At 39.0% G+C, this 19,015-nt stretch overlaps 1 protein-coding gene across 5 annotated transcripts in view; it reads left to right on the top strand.

The window, feature by feature from the left end:
- The window catches only part of khdrbs2 (KH domain containing, RNA binding, signal transduction associated 2), a 57,924-nt gene that overhangs the window by 8,348 nt on the left and 30,561 nt on the right, over positions 1–19,015 (top strand). For all 5 annotated transcript variants that reach the window (XM_061836915.1, XM_061836914.1, XM_061836911.1 and 2 more), the window contains exons 2-5: positions 1,066–1,193; positions 8,125–8,241; positions 12,256–12,402; positions 18,757–18,884. In XM_061836915.1, the coding sequence (XP_061692899.1) occupies positions 1,066–1,193; positions 8,125–8,241; positions 12,256–12,402; positions 18,757–18,884 (520 nt within the window). The remainder of the gene's footprint in view (positions 1–1,065; positions 1,194–8,124; positions 8,242–12,255; positions 12,403–18,756; positions 18,885–19,015) is intronic.

The raw sequence follows: 19,015 nt of genomic DNA, 5'->3' as shown, positions 1-19,015 counted from the left end.
ATGCCAGTTAATTTTAGCACGTCATCTCCAAATTGTCAGGCTTATACTGTATTTTCACCATTTTGTGTAGCTCTTAAAGGTACCCATATTATAATATCTAAGTGATGTTAACTGCAACCACAATAATAAACATCCATCCATTTTACAAGGGTCACAAGAGTGCGGGAGCGTATCCCTGCTATCATCAAGCAATCAGACCTGAGCATTATCTTAATAAAGTTGTCAGTGCAATGTCAAGAAATTCTGTGTTTGTGTTGTGTGTGTGTGTGTGTGTGTGTGCGGGGCGGGGGGGGAGGGGAGTTCCACATTTAATGACAAGCCCCTGCTTGTTTACATTTTTTTCTATTCTTTTCCCTGGCAATTACGAATAGTGGGGATTAAACTATAAACAGTTAAAGTTGAAGGGGATCTTTAGTTCCTCTCCCATCTAAGAAATACATCCTATCAGCGTGTGATAAGGATCTGAAGAAGCAACTGGCTGTGGCAAAATGCCTGCATTTTATTTACTTGCTGTTTATCTAATTTCAGGATCTCCCACCATCATCTTGATTTTGCGACCGACTCTTCAAAATCATTTGACTGTTGTAACTCAAGTGCATTTAAAAGCTTCATCCAGGAAGTTATTACTGAGCGTGTTCTGGGCCGTCTTTGCTATGCTGATACAGGCTGCTGAACCTCTCATTATATGCACATAAAGCCTGGAGCATATTAGATAACTTTTAGGCCAATTTGTACAATATTTACCCCTCACGGAAACAATGCAGGGACAAAGTGCACTTTGATTGGACTCAATGATCTGCAAATATGATCTTGATGTGAGATGATAGATCTAATCTGCATGTCCAAACAACTGCTCTCTATTGACTAATTGGGTAAACTCGTGTCTTAAAGTGATCCTGTTTACAGCTGTGTGAGGCTGCGCATTGTTACAATCTCCAGAGTCAAACGTTTTGGTCATCACTATTTGTAGTCACTCTGCCACCAGACTAGACAACTGACTGATGCAAAGTTTAATTAATAGTGTTCTTTATCCTCTTGTTTTTTCCCCATTTTGCTTTGCTGCAGAAATTGAAAAGCGAGAAGGTGATGAACTGCAAAAAGAGGGCATAATGAAGAAATACCTTGACATTATCAGCAATAAAAATATAAAGCTGTCGGAAAGAGTTCTCATCCCAGTGCAACAGTACCCAAAGGCAAGTGCGACTTCTGTATCTGTTATTAAGTTAATCAAAAGATGTTGCTCTAGTCCACTATATCAGTAATTAACTACTTTTATGTACATGAAAATAGAAGCCTCATAATCAGCGTGATGATATACAGTACAAGCTGTTATTCAAGGAGCTAGCATTTCTGTTGTTACCATGGTAATCCTGAATCTCGTGGCCTATAGAAATTGTTGGACTCGCCAGGGCACTTCTCGTGTGACTTACTATTACTTTTTTACTTCTGTCTTTTGTAAAGTTAGGAATTCCCATTTTACAATCACAATTTCTTTATAGTGTGTTGTTTTTCAAAATTATATGAGACAGTTATTTATTTATTATTACTTTTACAACATCTCCTATGTTGTCAACCTAAACTTTGTGTTATCTTTACAAAATGACCGGCTCTTTTATTAATTACTTTCCCAATTTAAAAATGACATAATCTTGCCATGCCATTGATTGTGTACAAATATTGTTATCTTTTCTTGAGAATGTTCAAACCTAATCAATGAATTGTTGACTACAGAATAAAATGAATGGGCTTAGATCTCGCTAAATAAATGTCATCCATCCATCCATCTTCTTTGCCGGAGGGAACCAGAGTGCCCGGAGAAAATCCACAAAGGCACGGGGAGAACATGGAAACTCCACACAGGCAGGCCGGGATTGAACCCGGGACCTCAGAACTGTGAGGCCAATGCTTTACAGCTGAGCCACCGTGCTGCCAATAAATGTTATAATAATAACAATTTATGCATTTGTAATATGTTGAGGTTGTCTCTAGAACTAAAGTTTGATTGGATTAGAAATGAGCTCCTCAGAGGAAACGCCAAAGTTGGATGTTTTGAAGACAAGGTTCGAGAGAGCAGACGTTGATGGTATGGACATGTCCGGAGGCGAGAGAGTGAGTATATTGGTTGAAGGGTGCTGAGGATGGAGTTGCCAGGCAAAAGAGCAAGATGAAGACCAAAGAGAAAGTTGATAGATTGAGTTAGGGAGGACATGACCGCAGTTAGTGTTAGAGAGGAAGATGGAGGAGTTCGGCTTGGATGGAAAAGAATGACGCTCTGTGGCTACCCCCTGATGGGACAAACCAAAAGGAAAAGAAGAAGATTAATCTGAAATATCAAAATGATTGTAAAAGCTGTCATGGAAGGACACTGACATGATATTGTGCACTGCCTAAAACACACAGCAACACGTGTGTCTCACTTCTGCAAAGATGATGAAGGATTTCAGAAAATTGTATTTCTATTGGCCTGAAGACCAGAACCAAGTACACTGTTCTCCAGCTCAGTAAGCTCTTATACAAAATCCATACATTAATTAACTTTGAGTTTCAGGATGAGTGTTGCAAAAGTCATTAATCCACCAGATGTTCAGGAAGTCTCCACTCTGTTTAGCAATTTTAAATCATTAAATGACAGAATACTTTCTGCTGCCCATTTTCATCCAATTTACTGAGGATTTATAGTAAAGCCAATGGAGGCCCTGTAGCTCAGTGGTTAGAGCACTGGTTTGGTAAACCAGGGGTTGTGGGTTCATATCCCACTGGCGCCTTCACTCCCTGAGAAGGGTTGTGTCAGGAAGGGAATCCAGCATAAAAATTGTGCCAAAACATATATGTGCATTCATCTGAGATGACACGCTGTGGCGACCCCGAAAGGGACAAGCCGAATGAAACCACTGCTTATAGTAAAGCCAATGTTGTGGGATAAGTGAGAACAGGGCAAAATTGAGAATAGGAACTTATGGAGATTCCTCTTTGTAGTTTTTGAAGGTACAGTAGCTCTATTGCAGACTAATTTCCTTATGGCGACTAAACATTATCAAAGAATTAAGTGCTGCATGCTTTCCTTGCGATGCTGCTTAATTACATTCACCCAGTGATGTCCGGTAGCCCCAGTAGGTAAATCACTTCTTGATTAGATGGTTAATGAAAGTGCAGCAGAGCCTGTAAGTAACAAGAGCTATGAACTTTATATAGAACCAATGAAAGCAAAAAAGACAGTTATTATTTCTTGAGTCTGCAGTCCCAGATGTGTATGTCTAGACCACCTGTAACACCACAACCTCACTTTAAAATGCCTCAAACAACACGATCTCTTCGGTCTGCAGGGTGTTCAGCTGCAGATGGTGCAAAACACATTATTATTTGAGTCCAACACCCGACTCCTGCACTCCCTTCCTATTTACACCCAGCGATAATTGTGTCATCTCTGTATTTCTGGATGTGATAGAGCTCGGACTTGTACTGGGAGTAAGTCGAACTTCGAGCATGAAGAGGACAATGGAGAGCACCGTCCCCTGTGGTGTTTCAGTGCTGCCAACAGTGTTACATGTGAACCTACCCATTTTGAAATCATGTAGTCTCTTGGAGAGGTCATCTAAAACCTAGGCGATGAGGGTCCAATCCATTCTCATGTTGTCCCGTATGTCCCACAGTAGGCGGCGCTGCGTGGTGTTGAAGGCGTCACTCCAAACTGGTTATTATCTTTGGAAAAGTAGAATTCACGATGAGTCACAATTAGTTGTAGGGATGTGTCTCATGCTATGTGTGTGTGTGTATATACAGTATATATCTGATTTTTGTTTGTGTGTTTTTATTTCCTCCTCCAATGAGTCTGACTTAGCGCCATATACTTAATTGGCTTCTTTTCATTTCATACACTAGGCTCACTTTTGTCACTGTCCCCATTTCCTCGGGTATTCAATAACGACCTGGATCGGCTGCAGAGCAATAGAGAAATTTACAAGACATCATAAATCTTTTCTGTCAGGTTTTCGGCATGCCGCAGTGCCCATTCTTGCTTCCAGCCACCCTCCTGCCTAAACGTAATTAAATGTAAATTAATTGCATTATTACTTGGGAAAACTCTTCTGCATGGTTTCTGATATGTTGAATTGGTACATGGAAGATTAATGTCATCTGGCGGCACAATAACCTATAATCCCCACATTTAGTCTTAGTAATGCACTACATGAGCCTGGTGCAGTGCTTCACCGCCGTTGTACGCTGAGACGCTTGAATGAGGCCAAGCCATTGTTGATAGTTCCACCCGTGTTTTTCCTGCCGCCTAAATGTGTGTTGCAGACAAGGTCTGCTGTGCGTGCTGGCAAACTGAATGAAATTCATCTTCATGAAAGTTACTTGGTGCTTAAAAAGTACATCTGCTTTGAAAAATTGCTGATACGCACCATCTGTGTTGGAGGTTGGCAGTAATCGGCCTCCTTAACATTACATGATTTGTTCATTTTGGGGACTGAGAGAACAGACAGCAGTTCAGCAAGGGAATGCTTATTTATGAAATATTTGCAATTCTTGGTTCATGCATTTCTTGACATAGGGCATTGATTCTAATTAAGTGTAGTGTTGAGTGATTCCAAATAACACCATATAATTCAAATAAAAATATAGACAATAGTCACTAAATCAAGTTGATGAACCATTTTCACTATGGAATTGGAATTGAAGAAATAAGAAACAAAGCAATAGCTGTCCACTTGTTGACTTCCAATTCCTCATTTTTCTAATGTGAGAACCATTTTTACCTAATATACAGTGATTGACAATATAGTAAATTGATGTCATTTGTTTGCAACATGATGTTTGCCCTCGCAAACTCTGCATGTTATTTTTTATATGTAACATTTTAACATTGGAGGTGGCGCGGTGGATCAGCTGGTAAAGTGTTGGCTTCACAGTTCTGAGGTCCCGGGTTCAATCCTGGACCCACCTGTGTGGGGTTTGAATGTTCTCCCCGTGCCTGCGTGGCTTTCCTCTGGGCACTCCGTTTTCCTCCCACATTCCAAAAACATGCAACATTAATTGGACACTCTAAATTGCCCCTAGATGTAATTCTGAGTGCGGATGTTTGTCTCAATGTGCCCTGCGATTGGCTGGAAACCGGTTCAGGGTGTACCCCGCTTCCTGCCCGTTGACAGCTGGGATAGGCTCCAGCACTCCCCGTGACCCTCGCGAGGATAAACGGTGAAGAAAATGGATGGATGGATTTTAACATTGCTAATGATCATACAAGTACAAAGACTGACAGAATCCCCCCACCATTTGCACACACACACATACCCCCCCCCCCACACACACACACAAACAAAATGATTCAATGAAAATATAACACTGGTAAAGTAAATGGGTTCTGCTATATTTGTTAAAACACGTTCTGAATCAAGGTCTCATCTGGTGTTTGGGTCAAATCAGAGAGGTGGTGCATCATTCTGCAGTCTTGGTCACACCCATCAATCACATGGACCCCTTGTGTTTTGTGCAACTCTTGCCATAAAATATGATCGATTAGATCTATTGTCAGTTTTACAGCAAGTCAAGATACATACTTTTTAGCTTTGTGTTTATTTAAGCAACAAAAGCTGATTTAATAAGTCAACCTGTTGTATGTTTTGGGATGTGAAGTATGCACTTAGGTCACCTTTTAACTTGTAAGATACGCTTTCTATTCAAACAACAATTTTACGATAACTCGAAGTGACTTGGTGGCATTTATGATGGAGGCTCCATATCCATAGTTTTGGATAAATAATTTTTGTGTGTATGTGTTTCTTTGCACATGCGCTAAGCAAAATACATCAGTTTAACAAGCAAGTTTGTATATCGCATGACAGGTTCTGCTGGTGCATTTGCAGTCCAAAACATATTAATTTGCGATATGTCCTTGTTTGAGTACATTCATCCTGCATTGTTATGACCTTTTGATAGTCCTCTGCTCTGTTCATAGAGACATTCCATTTCTGTCTGTGTCCCAACATAACATTACATTATGGAAAGGTGTTTTGCTTTGATAAGTGTCCCAGCTTGAATCTTGTGAATTAAACATGAGCACGTGTGATATTATATTGTAGTGATACGGTGTTTATGTTGGCGCTACATTAAAAATGTGCCTTTAAAAAATAACCACACTCAGTTTTGATTGACACTCTCAGGGAGATATTGACTGAACAATTTGTTTATTGTGGTTGTAGAAGCACTACTTGTCCTATGTTGTCAACCGAAACCCGCAAAATGACATTTCATGCAAGTGTTGTTCCTTTACCTGTGCACACATTCGTATCATCCCAAGCATCCTTCTCTCTAATATCTACATAGCTATCAGGGTTGGGACAGCAAGGGGCACATTAGATCATTTCAAAGCTCATTTAGCAGGGGTACCTGCCCCCTCTCCAAAGCCTAAATTGCCCGCCATGGAGCCGCAGAGTGGCTCCAGACACTAACTTAATAAAAACAGGCCACTTTCTTTCTACTGCCCAGCAAGTTCGTTCTCTCCATCGCTGCCATGACCATCTGCTGTCCAGCACCCTGCCAGCTAAGGCATCGTCCTGTCAAAGCGGCGCCTGTGAAGAGGGAGGTGCCTTAATTACGCAAATCAGAGGACAAGCGAGGACAATGCTTTTATTTTCTTAAGGGTGGTTTCTCTCACCACTAACACAGCGCTCAGTGGAGATGTTAATGTTGAGGAAACGAGCTGAGTGTGCAGTTGTCTGAGTTGAGTCGCAGCGGCCACACAGCTGGCACAGGAGTTATTAGCAGTTCGGCCGCAGCGGGAGAAGGTTGTTTTGTGAGAAGGTTAATATCATTTGGGTTAGGCTTGTGAAGTTGTGGTGGGCTGATGACCACCTGTTCAGTTCTGGTGGTAGTCCCGTCACAGTGAGAGGAGCCATTTGAAGGTCAAATGCAGCTGTATTTTGTACAGCAGTTTACAAACATCAAGAAAACTAGAAAACATGGATGCATCTAACACTGAACACAATCTGTCCAATACATTCGATTGTTCTTTCATCCGCATCTTGTATGAGCATTTGCAGTCTTCATTATTTTGTTCCCCTTTGCCACTTTGGGAATTTGCAGACGTCTCATGAGATGTTCTGAAAAACTCTACCATTTGTATTGCCTCTAAAGGGAACGGTTCAATCTGGTCTAACCGTTTATACAGATTTAGACTTAAATGCAATTGGCAAATGTGTCACCACTCCACAAAATTCAATCTAAATTACTTGTGCTTTTTTTGCATAGGGTTAGACAAGCTCTCTTCTTTTTTTGACAAGTTGGGCATGAGCCCTCCAGGCACCAAAAACAGGACACATAATTTATCTGCAATGCAAGATGATTATCATATTCTAATTAGTTTTTAAGCGTTCGTGTTTGACTCGGCTTCCTAAAAAAAAATAAAACATGTGAATGAACTGATTAACATCTTAACAGAGGTGAGAACTTCAGTCTTCTGATTTAAAAAAAATGTAATCAATCACAACATTAATGTCCATGTGAACACATACGGTTGACAGGTGCAAAGTGCGAGGGAAATGACAGTCAGAACCCCGAGTCTTAAATCTGCCCATTTGTCATCTGGATACTTCTGCTTAATTTCCACAGGGAGGAAACTCATTATTTCTGACTTGAACTCAACGCTGACCTCTAGACCAGTCTCAGGGATGTTATTGGTTTCATCCCACGTCTCCCCACCTCTTTCCTCCCTTTGCACAACACAGATGATCCTCAACCAACAAGATACATGATCAGCAACGGCATAGTTCAGGTTAAAGATGGGTGCATGATGTTATTCCGAACCATGGATAATAGTTCCATACACCTTTCATGTGCTCCAGAGAAAGCACAATTGTATTGATTTATTACATCTTACGTTACACGATATTTTCCCGCATGATGGATGATGAAAGCAATCGGAGATTATATTGATAAAATGTGACTAATGGCCAGTAAACACCTTTTGCGGTTCACCTTTTTCCCCGAATGGATCACATTTCATTTCCTTCAAGAGTGAGAAACTGGTGGATTACGTTGGCCCTCTTGTGTAAATCATTGTTTCATGTCGCTATTTAGATTTTTCCAAGTTGTGACTCCTTGCTCTTCCTTTCACTTCTATTGTAGTTTAATTTCGTTGGAAAGCTGCTGGGGCCTCGGGGAAATTCCATGAAAAGGCTACAAGAGGAAACAGGAGTCAAGATGTCCATCCTCGGAAAGGGGTCCATGAGGGATAAAGGAAAGGTAATACAGATGGATTTCTGTTCAAATATGATGTGCTATGTGGTTGTTTGGCAGATTAAATAAATGTAAATATGAACAGTAACTTTAAAATACTCCAAGGCAAAAACATCCAATCACTCTCAGAGATGAAGAGTTTTCAACTGACAACCATATGTAGTGGAGGGCATGTATAATTTAAAAGAATATTGTTTAATTGTCATGTGTGTGTGCAACATAATGAAGCACTCTGCTGCAGTCATTTATCGTGCTGGCATGTTGTCCCCAGGAGCTAAACTTAGCCGAGCGTGCGCATAGTCAAGTGGCCGTCATAACGGCGCTCAGTGTCGTCCTATAGAGTTTCATTGCTCTTAATGCTGAAGTCATCGCTTTCACGCTGCAACTAATCACACAACATGGAAACACGCTGCCTTGGGTGCAACCGGACTCCCATTAGCAGACCCATCAAGCATAGGTTTCTTGTCGGTCAACATTTCCATTTATTTAAAAAATGACTTGTAATTCAACAGGTTTATGATAATCAAGGGTGGTTTAAGTTCTTGTGAGTGCAACTTAGTTATTTACAAAATAACTGCCCCAGCTCTTCTGGAGCAAATTCACACAACAGAATTCTTAATAATCAATTTATTGATCCCTCCCTAATTTGTGTTTTTGTATCAATAATAATTTTTCTAAAAGTCTTGAAGCAAAGGGGGCTTGTTAGGTTTCCATAAGTGGCGAGAATTATCAGAGGGCACAATTAATTCAGTCCTAATTAATATGCCACCCAAACTGTAAAATATAAAACATGCATTTAAAAGCAAGAGCATTTCTTTGGATGTCAGACAATGCTCTCATCGCAACTCTGTACATTCTCTGGCCCGCCAAAAGCAACACATCAGTATGTCTGTATTCCAGCAACAGTGATTTTGTTTCTTCTTTACTGGCAGCTTTGACTTGATTACAACCACATACTATATTTGTTGATAAGTATAAGTAGGCTCTTGTTTTTGGGTTTTCTTTATTTTGTTTTCAAATTAACTGATAAGTTTAGTGTGGCACTGTGGTCTTTGGTCTGGCTCCAGTTCTTCTTCTATTTTGCATACAAGTAATTTTATTATTTAGATCGTAAGAGAATGTTTTTTTTTTTTGTTTGTGTGTGTGTGTGTGTGTGTCTGTGTGTCTGTGTAATTGCATCCCAGCAAGGGGAAACATTGGATTTGGAATTATTCACCGACTGCATTCACTATCGAACAGACAGCAGAACATCTAGCATTGCTTTATGTAGATCAGTGATTCTAAACTGGTGGATTGGGATCCAAAAGTGGGTCATGGACCTGTTTCGGATGGGTCACAGACAGGTAGTGAAGATATTACACTAATCAGTACAGTAAACAGGCGTAGCCAGAACCCACACAGGACATAGAAAGAAAGCAACAAGAATTTTAGAATCTCCGTGGCTTATCTATCTCATTCCAGTCTTGGCAGGTTGCAGATGACGTCTTTGTGATGATCCTGGAGTCTTTTGGAGGCTCATCAGCTTTCCAGGAGGTCATGCTGAAATCAAACACATTTGATACCATCGGTGATGCCTCAATATGCTTGCTGCTGAATGTCGCTTAATGTCATAAAACTGCAATCAAACATCACCAAAATGTACGTGGACATCTCCACTAATGTCCACTTCAACCTCTGAAGATATCAGCACGATCGTACGATTTTGGATTTGATGGACGATAAGCATGTCCCTCTCCATATCTCACTATACTATAATGAAAAAGCTCAATGTTGCTAAATGTCACAAAACTGTGATCAATCAGCACCAAGATTTATGCAGATATCTCTGTGTATGCCCACTTCAGCCTCTGAAAATCTCAAACTACTATTGCGGCCTTGCTTTTGTACATATTCGTTCTCGTATAAAAAACAGTACAGTATAGCGCAAACACAGTAATTTCAGCAGGATACACTGTGGTGGTCTACGGCCATGGGATTGTTCTTCTTTCATATTCTTATCAGAATATTAGCATATGAGAATATTAAACTGTCACCTTGAGTTAAAAACCCTGAGATCCAAAGAACACCCAAAACATTTTAAGTGAAAATCTTCAAATATGCAGTCTTGTCTGAACTCTATTAAAATATATTTTTTTACACTATCATGTTCAAAGTTCTCTCTCAAACACTGAAACAAAGAGCTGTGTTTTATCACATTGGCCTTGGCCTTGGCAGAGAAGTATATAAGTTTGTCAAGGACACTTTTTTTTGACTGACTCTAATAAATGTAATGGCTTTGTCAGGATGTATTTAAATCAAATTGTTAGGACTGCAGACCCTGAGGATTTTTCCTCAAGACCTTGAACAGTCTTAGATTCCAATGTTGCCTTAGCTAACATTGTGACTTAATTAAATAGTAACTTAAGTACTTGAAGTCTTGCCGTGGGTTTCAGTTCTTGGCCCTTTCTGTAGCAAAGGAAACGAGAATGCACCTGCACCAACTGCCAGGTTTCTGTTCCCAAAGACCAGCAGAATTAGTGTTTGTATGTGATATTGATTTTGCCAACACCCTGACATCCTTCGACTGATAAGATGACAAATCTTTCATCTGAAAGCCTGGCATAAAGGCAAAGTCAGTGTACGGTGCTTGTCTCAACCATCTCATTCACCTGTGACCCACTATGGTCCATCAGCTCGGTCATCGCTCAATTGGGAGGGCGTATCAATATTGCATCTTGTGCTTGTTGACCAATTGGATTAACACTCCACTCAGTCAAAGACCACATTTCATCTCTTGGACTCGAGACTTTCCACAAGACAGAACACATCGTGACAAATGAGTGACCAAAAGTGGTTTATATCAGTACCCGGTAGTGAGAATGGAACAGTTTCAATAATAGTGAGTAGAGCAGAATGGTGCCATAAAAGGCCCAAAAAAAGCTGTTTTATTAGCCTGGACATAGAGATGGAGGGAGGATACGGCAATTGACAATCTATGCCAATAAAAACAACGTGGACCCATAGCTGTGGTGTCCTTGAGCAAGACACTGAAAACCTGGAGGGCTCCACAGGTTGTCTACATGTACAGAAAGCCACTCAGTCTGTTTGCTGTGTTCACAACTGTGATGAGTTAAATGGAGACCACAAATTTCATGAACGTGAACGTTTGATGACCACAAAAAGAAATAATCTTTAGATTCTTTTTGAGGGGCAAGCTAAGATGAGTACAGGCATGCAGTGCAGTGGGTGGAAAAGAAGCAATTGGAAATATTTCTGCATTACGATTGTAGTGACTATCAACCAGATAAATGATGATCTGTTACAAAGGTGGTGACAAAAGTGACGTTAAATGAATAATGCAAAGGGTGTCACATCAAAGTAGGAAAGCCACTCAGCGTAATCCCTGATTCACTTCTTCTGAGCCTGTAGTTTAACCTTACACAGCTTTCTCATTTCCCAGCTCTGTCACTTCTCTACCTTAATTGACTGCTTTACTGCCACTGTTAGGATGTCATTGAATTCAACCAAAAATGTCAACTCATCCACAACTAATTTTCACACTTACAGTGCTAATTTTAATTTGAAAAGCGGGAACAATGTTTTTAACATCTCTATTCTCAAGTTTCTTTCATTTTACTCAAAGCAACAAAATTTCCCCACTATCTGATGAATCAAGGATAAATTTAATTTATATATCTGATTAATAACCTCATAATCTGAATAAATTTAATAAAAATGAAATATGGGAGTTGTCCCAAAGAAAAACAACCTTCCTATACATATAATGTTGATTATTAATCATTGATAAACAAGTAGGCCGCACTGTAAACACGTGGTTAGCACATCCTGTGTGGAGTTTGCATGTCTCCGTGCTTTCTTGGGATTTTTCCAGATATTCTGGCTTCTTCCCACATTCTTACCCCCCCCCCAAAAAAAAGGTTCGTAGATCAATTGAAGACTATATATAAACCTGAACGCATATGAAAGATACAGATGTACTGCTTTCGCTCTTTTTTTCATTTTTCTTTTTTTTTTTTACAGGAAGAAGAATTAAGAAACAGTGGAGAGGGCAAATATGCACATCTGAGTCAGGATCTTCATGTTTTAATTGAAGTCTTCGCTCCACCGGGTGAGGCCTATTCCCGTATGAGCCACGCTTTGGAGGAGATTAAAAAATTCCTTGTTCCAGTAAGTGAACCGTTTGACATCATTGTTTCACACCATAACTTAATCCCTTGTAGAACTTCTTCTGCAATGTCACTGCATTTGACTTTAATGTTTCAGTCAGCCGTTCTGACATAAAGAAAATGTACATTATTCGGTATTATTGTTTGCGGCAAAGGGATTAGTATTGGTCGATTGTGTTTTCGTCCAAAGACGACATTGCGACATCATGAGCCGACTGATAAATAAAAACATTCTACTCAGCAATTGAAGTGTAGTATGGAACAGCCAGGGATAGCTTAGCCGTTACTCATGTGCATGGTGTGTAATTTTTTTGAAGTCCAAGCTGTAAATATTAATGAGACTTTGAAGATGTAACGAGCTGGACGTGTTTTTTTAATGGTGTTCATGCTGTGTCCCTGTACAGGCCAGCCTGCTTACAAGAAGCTTTGCAACTTTGTCTAGAAAATAATGATACTGCATATGTACTAAGCACGTACATATAAAATACAGTATATTGAATGCAAAAATGTATAAGATGACTATTATGCAGAATGAGCTGAATTGTGTTGTCAAACAAGTTTCTAGAAATTTGACTTTTGAAATAAAAGCCTGCTGTGTTGTTATTGCGACTTTGTCCATTCAGGGGTCGCCACAGCGGGATACTCACATGATTTGTTTAGCACAGAATGGCCAAGATGTAGAAGTACAACAGCAATGCAAATATAAGCATATTCTGAAATACAACAATAAAAATAATACATTTATCTGTGTTGAAAAGGCTGTGTGAGTTTTTTAGAATGTTCTATATGAGTATATTTAACATTCTATTTGCACAGTGTATTGAGTATTACAGCACAGTACATGAATCAAGCAAACATGTACATAATACTATTCAAACAAAAACACAAAGTTTGTTACCAAAAGAAAAGGATCATCATAACTGGTATTAATAGTTTTAAGCTATTACTATGTTATGCTTCACGGCCACATAAGTTGTCATCTGGATGTAAGTGTACCTGTATGATTCTAAAGTCAGTTGAATCCATATCCATACATTTGTTTTTTTGTTTCTCAAAATACAACTGTATAAGATGTTGATGTTTCTTTGCAAAGGGACATCATTATTCACTGGATTGTCATAAGCATTACAGCAATTCGGACATTTTTGAGGATGGATTAAGCTCGTTTTCAAAAAATCTCTGCCTATAAAAATAAAAAAACTTTTTTTTACTATGTCGTCGTTATCTATGGTATATAACATAAGTAATAATGTCCACTTCAGGTTCCAGTAGTATCATTGTGCTCGAAGCTAATGTTGGAACAAAATACAAATATGTGTGTTATCATTGGGATTATCACTATGACTGTGTTCGCTACTCCCCAAGAAGCACCAAAGTGAGTAATAGGCTAAGTCAGCCACTAAGCAGAACCATATACTGTACTGTAGATCTATATCGAAAAACAAATGATGAAACGTGATCTTATCATATTGCACAATTTAGCACCTGACAACACAATACTGCTCCAGTTGTGTACACTGTGTAGATACACAGTCACAATGTGTTATGCAGGATACCACATTTTATGGGGATTTTTTTTTTTTCCAAAGCTCCTTTGGCTTTCTGAACAATGCCTGCTGTGCTCTGAAGATTTAATGTTCACCAAGCGGTGTCTTTAAGAGTCTTAACCAGTGTCGATGTGATAATAAGATCGAGAAGAGAAATGGCAGTGCATAAAGCAGTGATGGCTTGCGGATTGAGCTGATAGTTTTGTCGCTCTTCTGCGTGTGTGCACAACAAAACAAAAGCACCACTTTTTTTTTTAAATGAAGGATTATAGTGGTATGACTCATTAATTACCACTGCCAAGGAGGTACATGTTTTGGTTGTACAGTATATGTCCTAGTAATCTATTTTACAGAAGTGCAGTACTGCTGTCCAATATAACCAATATTTTATATCCTAATATAAGCAACATCCCGATAAATACTGTTGTTAGGAAGGTCAACAAACTGTTACATACAGTACATAAATAGATCAGATAAATAGATTTTAGATCCATACATTACCTTAGAGCACAATTTCATTAAAATAATTTGCAAGAAGTGAACATCACTTATTTGTATGTGTGTATAATTTCCTAGAAGAGTGTAGATTGCTGTGTTTTGGACCAGAAATGGAAGAGCAGGTATTGTCTTGACTGAACGTGACTGGCATTATCTGGGATGTTAACCCCTTCAACATCTAACTTTCGCTCTTTGATGGGCGAAGAGCATCAGGCATGGTCAAAATTAATCTCAGTGAGCAAACAGTCCGACCCCAAGAGCCAAGGCGCAGTTTATCTGTGTGTACTCACGCTAACGCCTCTGTCAACAGTCGACATTTACAAGGTCTGGCACATTTATAGCGCTTAGAATAAACTGCCAGCTTTCCAATTAAAAGACCTGCCAGTCTCAGTTCAAACCAACACAACACTGTCGGCCATATTAATTCTTGAACACGTGTGCAGTGTGTCAAATTTTCGGAGGGTTGGCGTCAGGATTTGTTTTCATGCGTGATGTTCATGTCTTGAATTCAAATGCAAAACTTGCACACATCCTTTACTGTGGAACAAAACACTTTGTACAAGTGTCTTCTCTTGACACATGCAAGGTAGCTTGTACTGTTGTGGATCATTCACTTAACTCGCATACAGAGATTTGTGCTTAAATTGTGCATACACACTGTCGACACACAAATCTGTGATTCTACCAGTATGCTCGTGCTTGGACTTTTTTGCGATGCTATAAACATGTTGGTTTTTGTGTTTGGCTCGCTTTCCAAGGATATCACCGTTTTGAAAAAAATAAAAAGATTAAAGAAAGTTATTAAAGTTTTGGAGACATCCATCATGAATTTAAAAAAAAACAAAAACTCTTATGATTTGTAAGCACTGCACATTGACGGAGATGTGTCAGACGGATGTTCTTTTATACGGGAATAAGGGCACAATTTATGTAAACCACAGCTCACGGGCATGAGCTCGTCTTTTACAAAGGATTCTGATTCACTAACAGGGTTGGTACTGGATTATGACACCTCTGAGCCAATGTGGCCAAATAGAATAAAATCCCCTAGTCACACCTATACTGTATGTAGTTAGCTACAACATCACGTGTTTGTTTGGTAAACCTTTAGCAGCACCAAATAATGTGATTACGGTTTAGCATGATTTTTTTTTTGTTTTTTTCTTTTTAGGGGAGGAAGTTTGTAATCCTCAGCATTATTCACAAAATAAAACAAATAAATTCAATTGTATGACCAACAGAATATTAATTTTATAGCCAATAAATAAACAACTCCTTGCTGTAGGCTTGGCCTCAATGTTAGGATGAATTCATGTGAAGAAAAAAATTTTATTTTACTATTGAATTGGAAAAAGGCTTCTCTCATGGTAGAATATCAACTTATTTATATGACTTCATGCCTTGTAAAAATGTAGGCGTAGTCAGACAAGTATAGGGATAAAGGGGTGAGTGATACGAGTGATGCTTCTTATCACCAAGATGTATTTATAAAAGCATTTCAAATGTTAACATATCAATCAGAATTATCTTTATTTTGCGAAGTATGTTTAGTGGCTCATGCATGGATGGAGAAGGCAGCTAGATAGCAGCGAGAACAGCGTTACTTCTGACTTTGTCATGGCAATAAATGCATACATGCTTCAGTCCGGCACCAAGCAGCATCAGAGCTTGTTTTCCCCTGATGCGCCAGGAAAGTCCAGGAACCTGAATGCTTAGCCAGCAGTGGTTGGACGGCATAATGAAGCCTTTTGCGAAGCAGGCGGAAAATTAAATTCACACATAGTAGAATGAGCGTGCTCGCTTTCACTTTTATCAAAAAGGTCTTTTGAGTTTTGAAGCAGGCAATTTTGATTCACCAGCATGGCGAATGTGAACAATATTCACTTTCACACATCCTGTTTCAATTAGTCATTGAAAAGGTGGCGATCGGCCAGCTCGAACTATGACTAACATTCGTAGGGTGGTGCGAGGAAAATTGGCTTTTATGCATGCCTGATATCTGAATCTGATAGTGACATCCCGTCAAGAAGAGCCAAATGGGGTGACTCAGACATCTTGTTCCAATTACTTTGGCTCCTAGGAGAAGTATTGCGAAGAGATCTTACCTGGAGGGGGCCCCGGGGATTAAACAGGACGTACTAGAGCGTCTATGTCTCCTGGTTGGCCTAAGAATGCTTTGTGACCTCGCTGGAATAGCTGGACAAAGTGGCTGAGGATAGGGAAGTCTGGGCTTCCCTGCATAAGAAGCTGTCCCCACGACCCGACCATGGATGGATGGATGGATGGATGGATGGATGGATGGATGGATGGATGATCCTATAAACTGGTTAGCAAACAACAAATCACTTGTGAAAAACCTGTGTACACTATATGACTAAAAATGCCCAAGAAGGGTTGTTCAGCATCAAATACTACCACTACCACCACTACTAAGGCTGTAGTTTGCATGCCATCGTAGCACTTTAAAAATTTGTAGTATAATGTTAAACCATAGAAAATGTTCCTTCTAAAAGGATGCTCAAGTTTTTTTTCATTCATGTTGAGCACTGTACATGTAAGCATACTGGTTCATATCTTTTTATGTTCACATCCAATAATTTCACAATTTAAATGTAAACAGCAAATGGATGCCTATGTGCATGAACTGTCTCATTATATCTTGTTTTATCCATATGGTATTGTGTATTTCACTCTACAGGAGCTCGGTGTGGTTTGTATGAAGGGTTATAAAGCTACATCATCATGTTTATCAGTTAAAATTTTACCTTCATTTTATTGCAATGTCACGTTGAATCAGAAAATGACCAGTGCACAGTAAATCATGTTCCAAATAATTAAAAGGCAAAAATGATTTATTATTTTTTCCTCTGGATAATTAGGTTGATTAAAGTTGGCCGCTATGCAGATTTGAAAAATAAATCAGAAAATGTGTGTTTGGCAAAGAATAATTTCAATCATATTTTTTTTTTTTTGTTACTGGAAATATTTTCTTTCTTGGTTGAAACAAATGATCGTATGGAAAAGTTATCCTTAACACGATCCTGATGACAAAGTGCAGCGCTGGTGGGCTTAGAGATGTGATCGGAAGAACTGGACAAAAGCAGGATATGAAAAGAAAACGGCAGCACATTTTTCATCTGTGTGTTGTCGGTTCATAATGATGTTATCCCATGAACACGTGCAGTATTGCAGTCTATGAATTAAAATAAATGTTTTCACTGACTGTACTAAGTAGCTGTACAGAAAATAAAATAGTTTAAAAGCAACAATTGTACGTTGTGTTAAAGAATACTGCAATTGCGTTTTGGTTTTAATTTACAAAGTACTTTAATGCCACAATGTGACTCATGTGTACTATTGAATACAACTAAAAAAGTTAAAGCAATATATGTTGGATATTTTTATATAATTACTTTTATTGCATACATAACACTCAACAACCCTTTGTACGCCATATTACATTTTTATTCATTAAGGTAGGACTAAGCAGGCCCAAAAAAATGGCATGAACTCTAAATTCAACACACCACAGAGACATGTTAATGAGCCTACCAAATTTGAATGAATAAAACAAAATCCTTAAGAATATAAAATCAGGTTGCAAAAGTGAGACCTGAGAAGTGGCCCGCCTCTCAACTCTCAGACGCTGTGGGTGTGTCGAATGGATGCGCCAAAAGGAATCAAACATACTGAGGGGGTGAAAGCTGTTAGGATGTAAAATCATGTTAGGAGGCTCAATTTCAAAATAGAATTGATGTGGACTATATGAATGTAGGATTTATTCTACACTGCAATCATAAAAATAAGCACACAAGTCAACTTACCCTTGTTGGTGACATAATTCTCACTTGTCTTGTATTTATTCTTCTTGCGTTTTTATTTTTGCAAGTGCGAAAACATGGCTGTCACAAAATAACAGAAATAAACGTGTTGGTTTTGTCAGAAATGATAAGATAACGCATGCTGGTTATCTCGGTAATTATCAATATCATGTTTGGTAATTAATGGGTTGAGTAAAGGGTCTCTCAGCCAGTTTCCCCATAAAAAAATGTGGAAACCTTCAATTGAAGGTTGTTCTTCCAAGATGAATAGTCAGATGTTTTGGGAAAAAAGATTTAGATGAGAATAAAATGCAAAAGTGGAACTATTACTTATTATTACAATAATATTATTTTCATCACAGAAAACATCCGTCAAGATGATTTTCATATGATGACAGCTGCTTCTGTTTGGCGTGTCTCCAACAGTCCAAGCACAAATGTGTGTGCGGGTTTAATAAGTGCGCTGTGCTCTTTTTCTTGTTTCTGTAGGACTACAATGATGAGATCAGACAGGAGCAACTACGAGAGCTTTCATTGTTGAACGGTTCTGATGAGTCCAGCAGAGGCAGGAATGGACAAGGAAGGAGCACTCGGGCAACAGCCGCAGTATCCACCAGGTAACTTGTGAATTACATATGCGTAAACAGGCTTATGAAGTTGCGGTTATACAGTAGGCAAGGTAAAACCTTCTTTTTTTTTTTTTTTTTAATGATTTGGGTCAATATCACCATAGACTGCCTGTGGTGGT

This window comes from Syngnathoides biaculeatus, chromosome 12 (genome assembly GCF_019802595.1).
Source record: "Syngnathoides biaculeatus isolate LvHL_M chromosome 12, ASM1980259v1, whole genome shotgun sequence".
Classification (NCBI taxonomy): domain Eukaryota; kingdom Metazoa; phylum Chordata; class Actinopteri; order Syngnathiformes; family Syngnathidae; genus Syngnathoides; species Syngnathoides biaculeatus.
The sequence above is the reverse complement of the archived record's forward strand: the minus strand, read 5'-3'. Positions and strand labels throughout refer to the sequence as shown.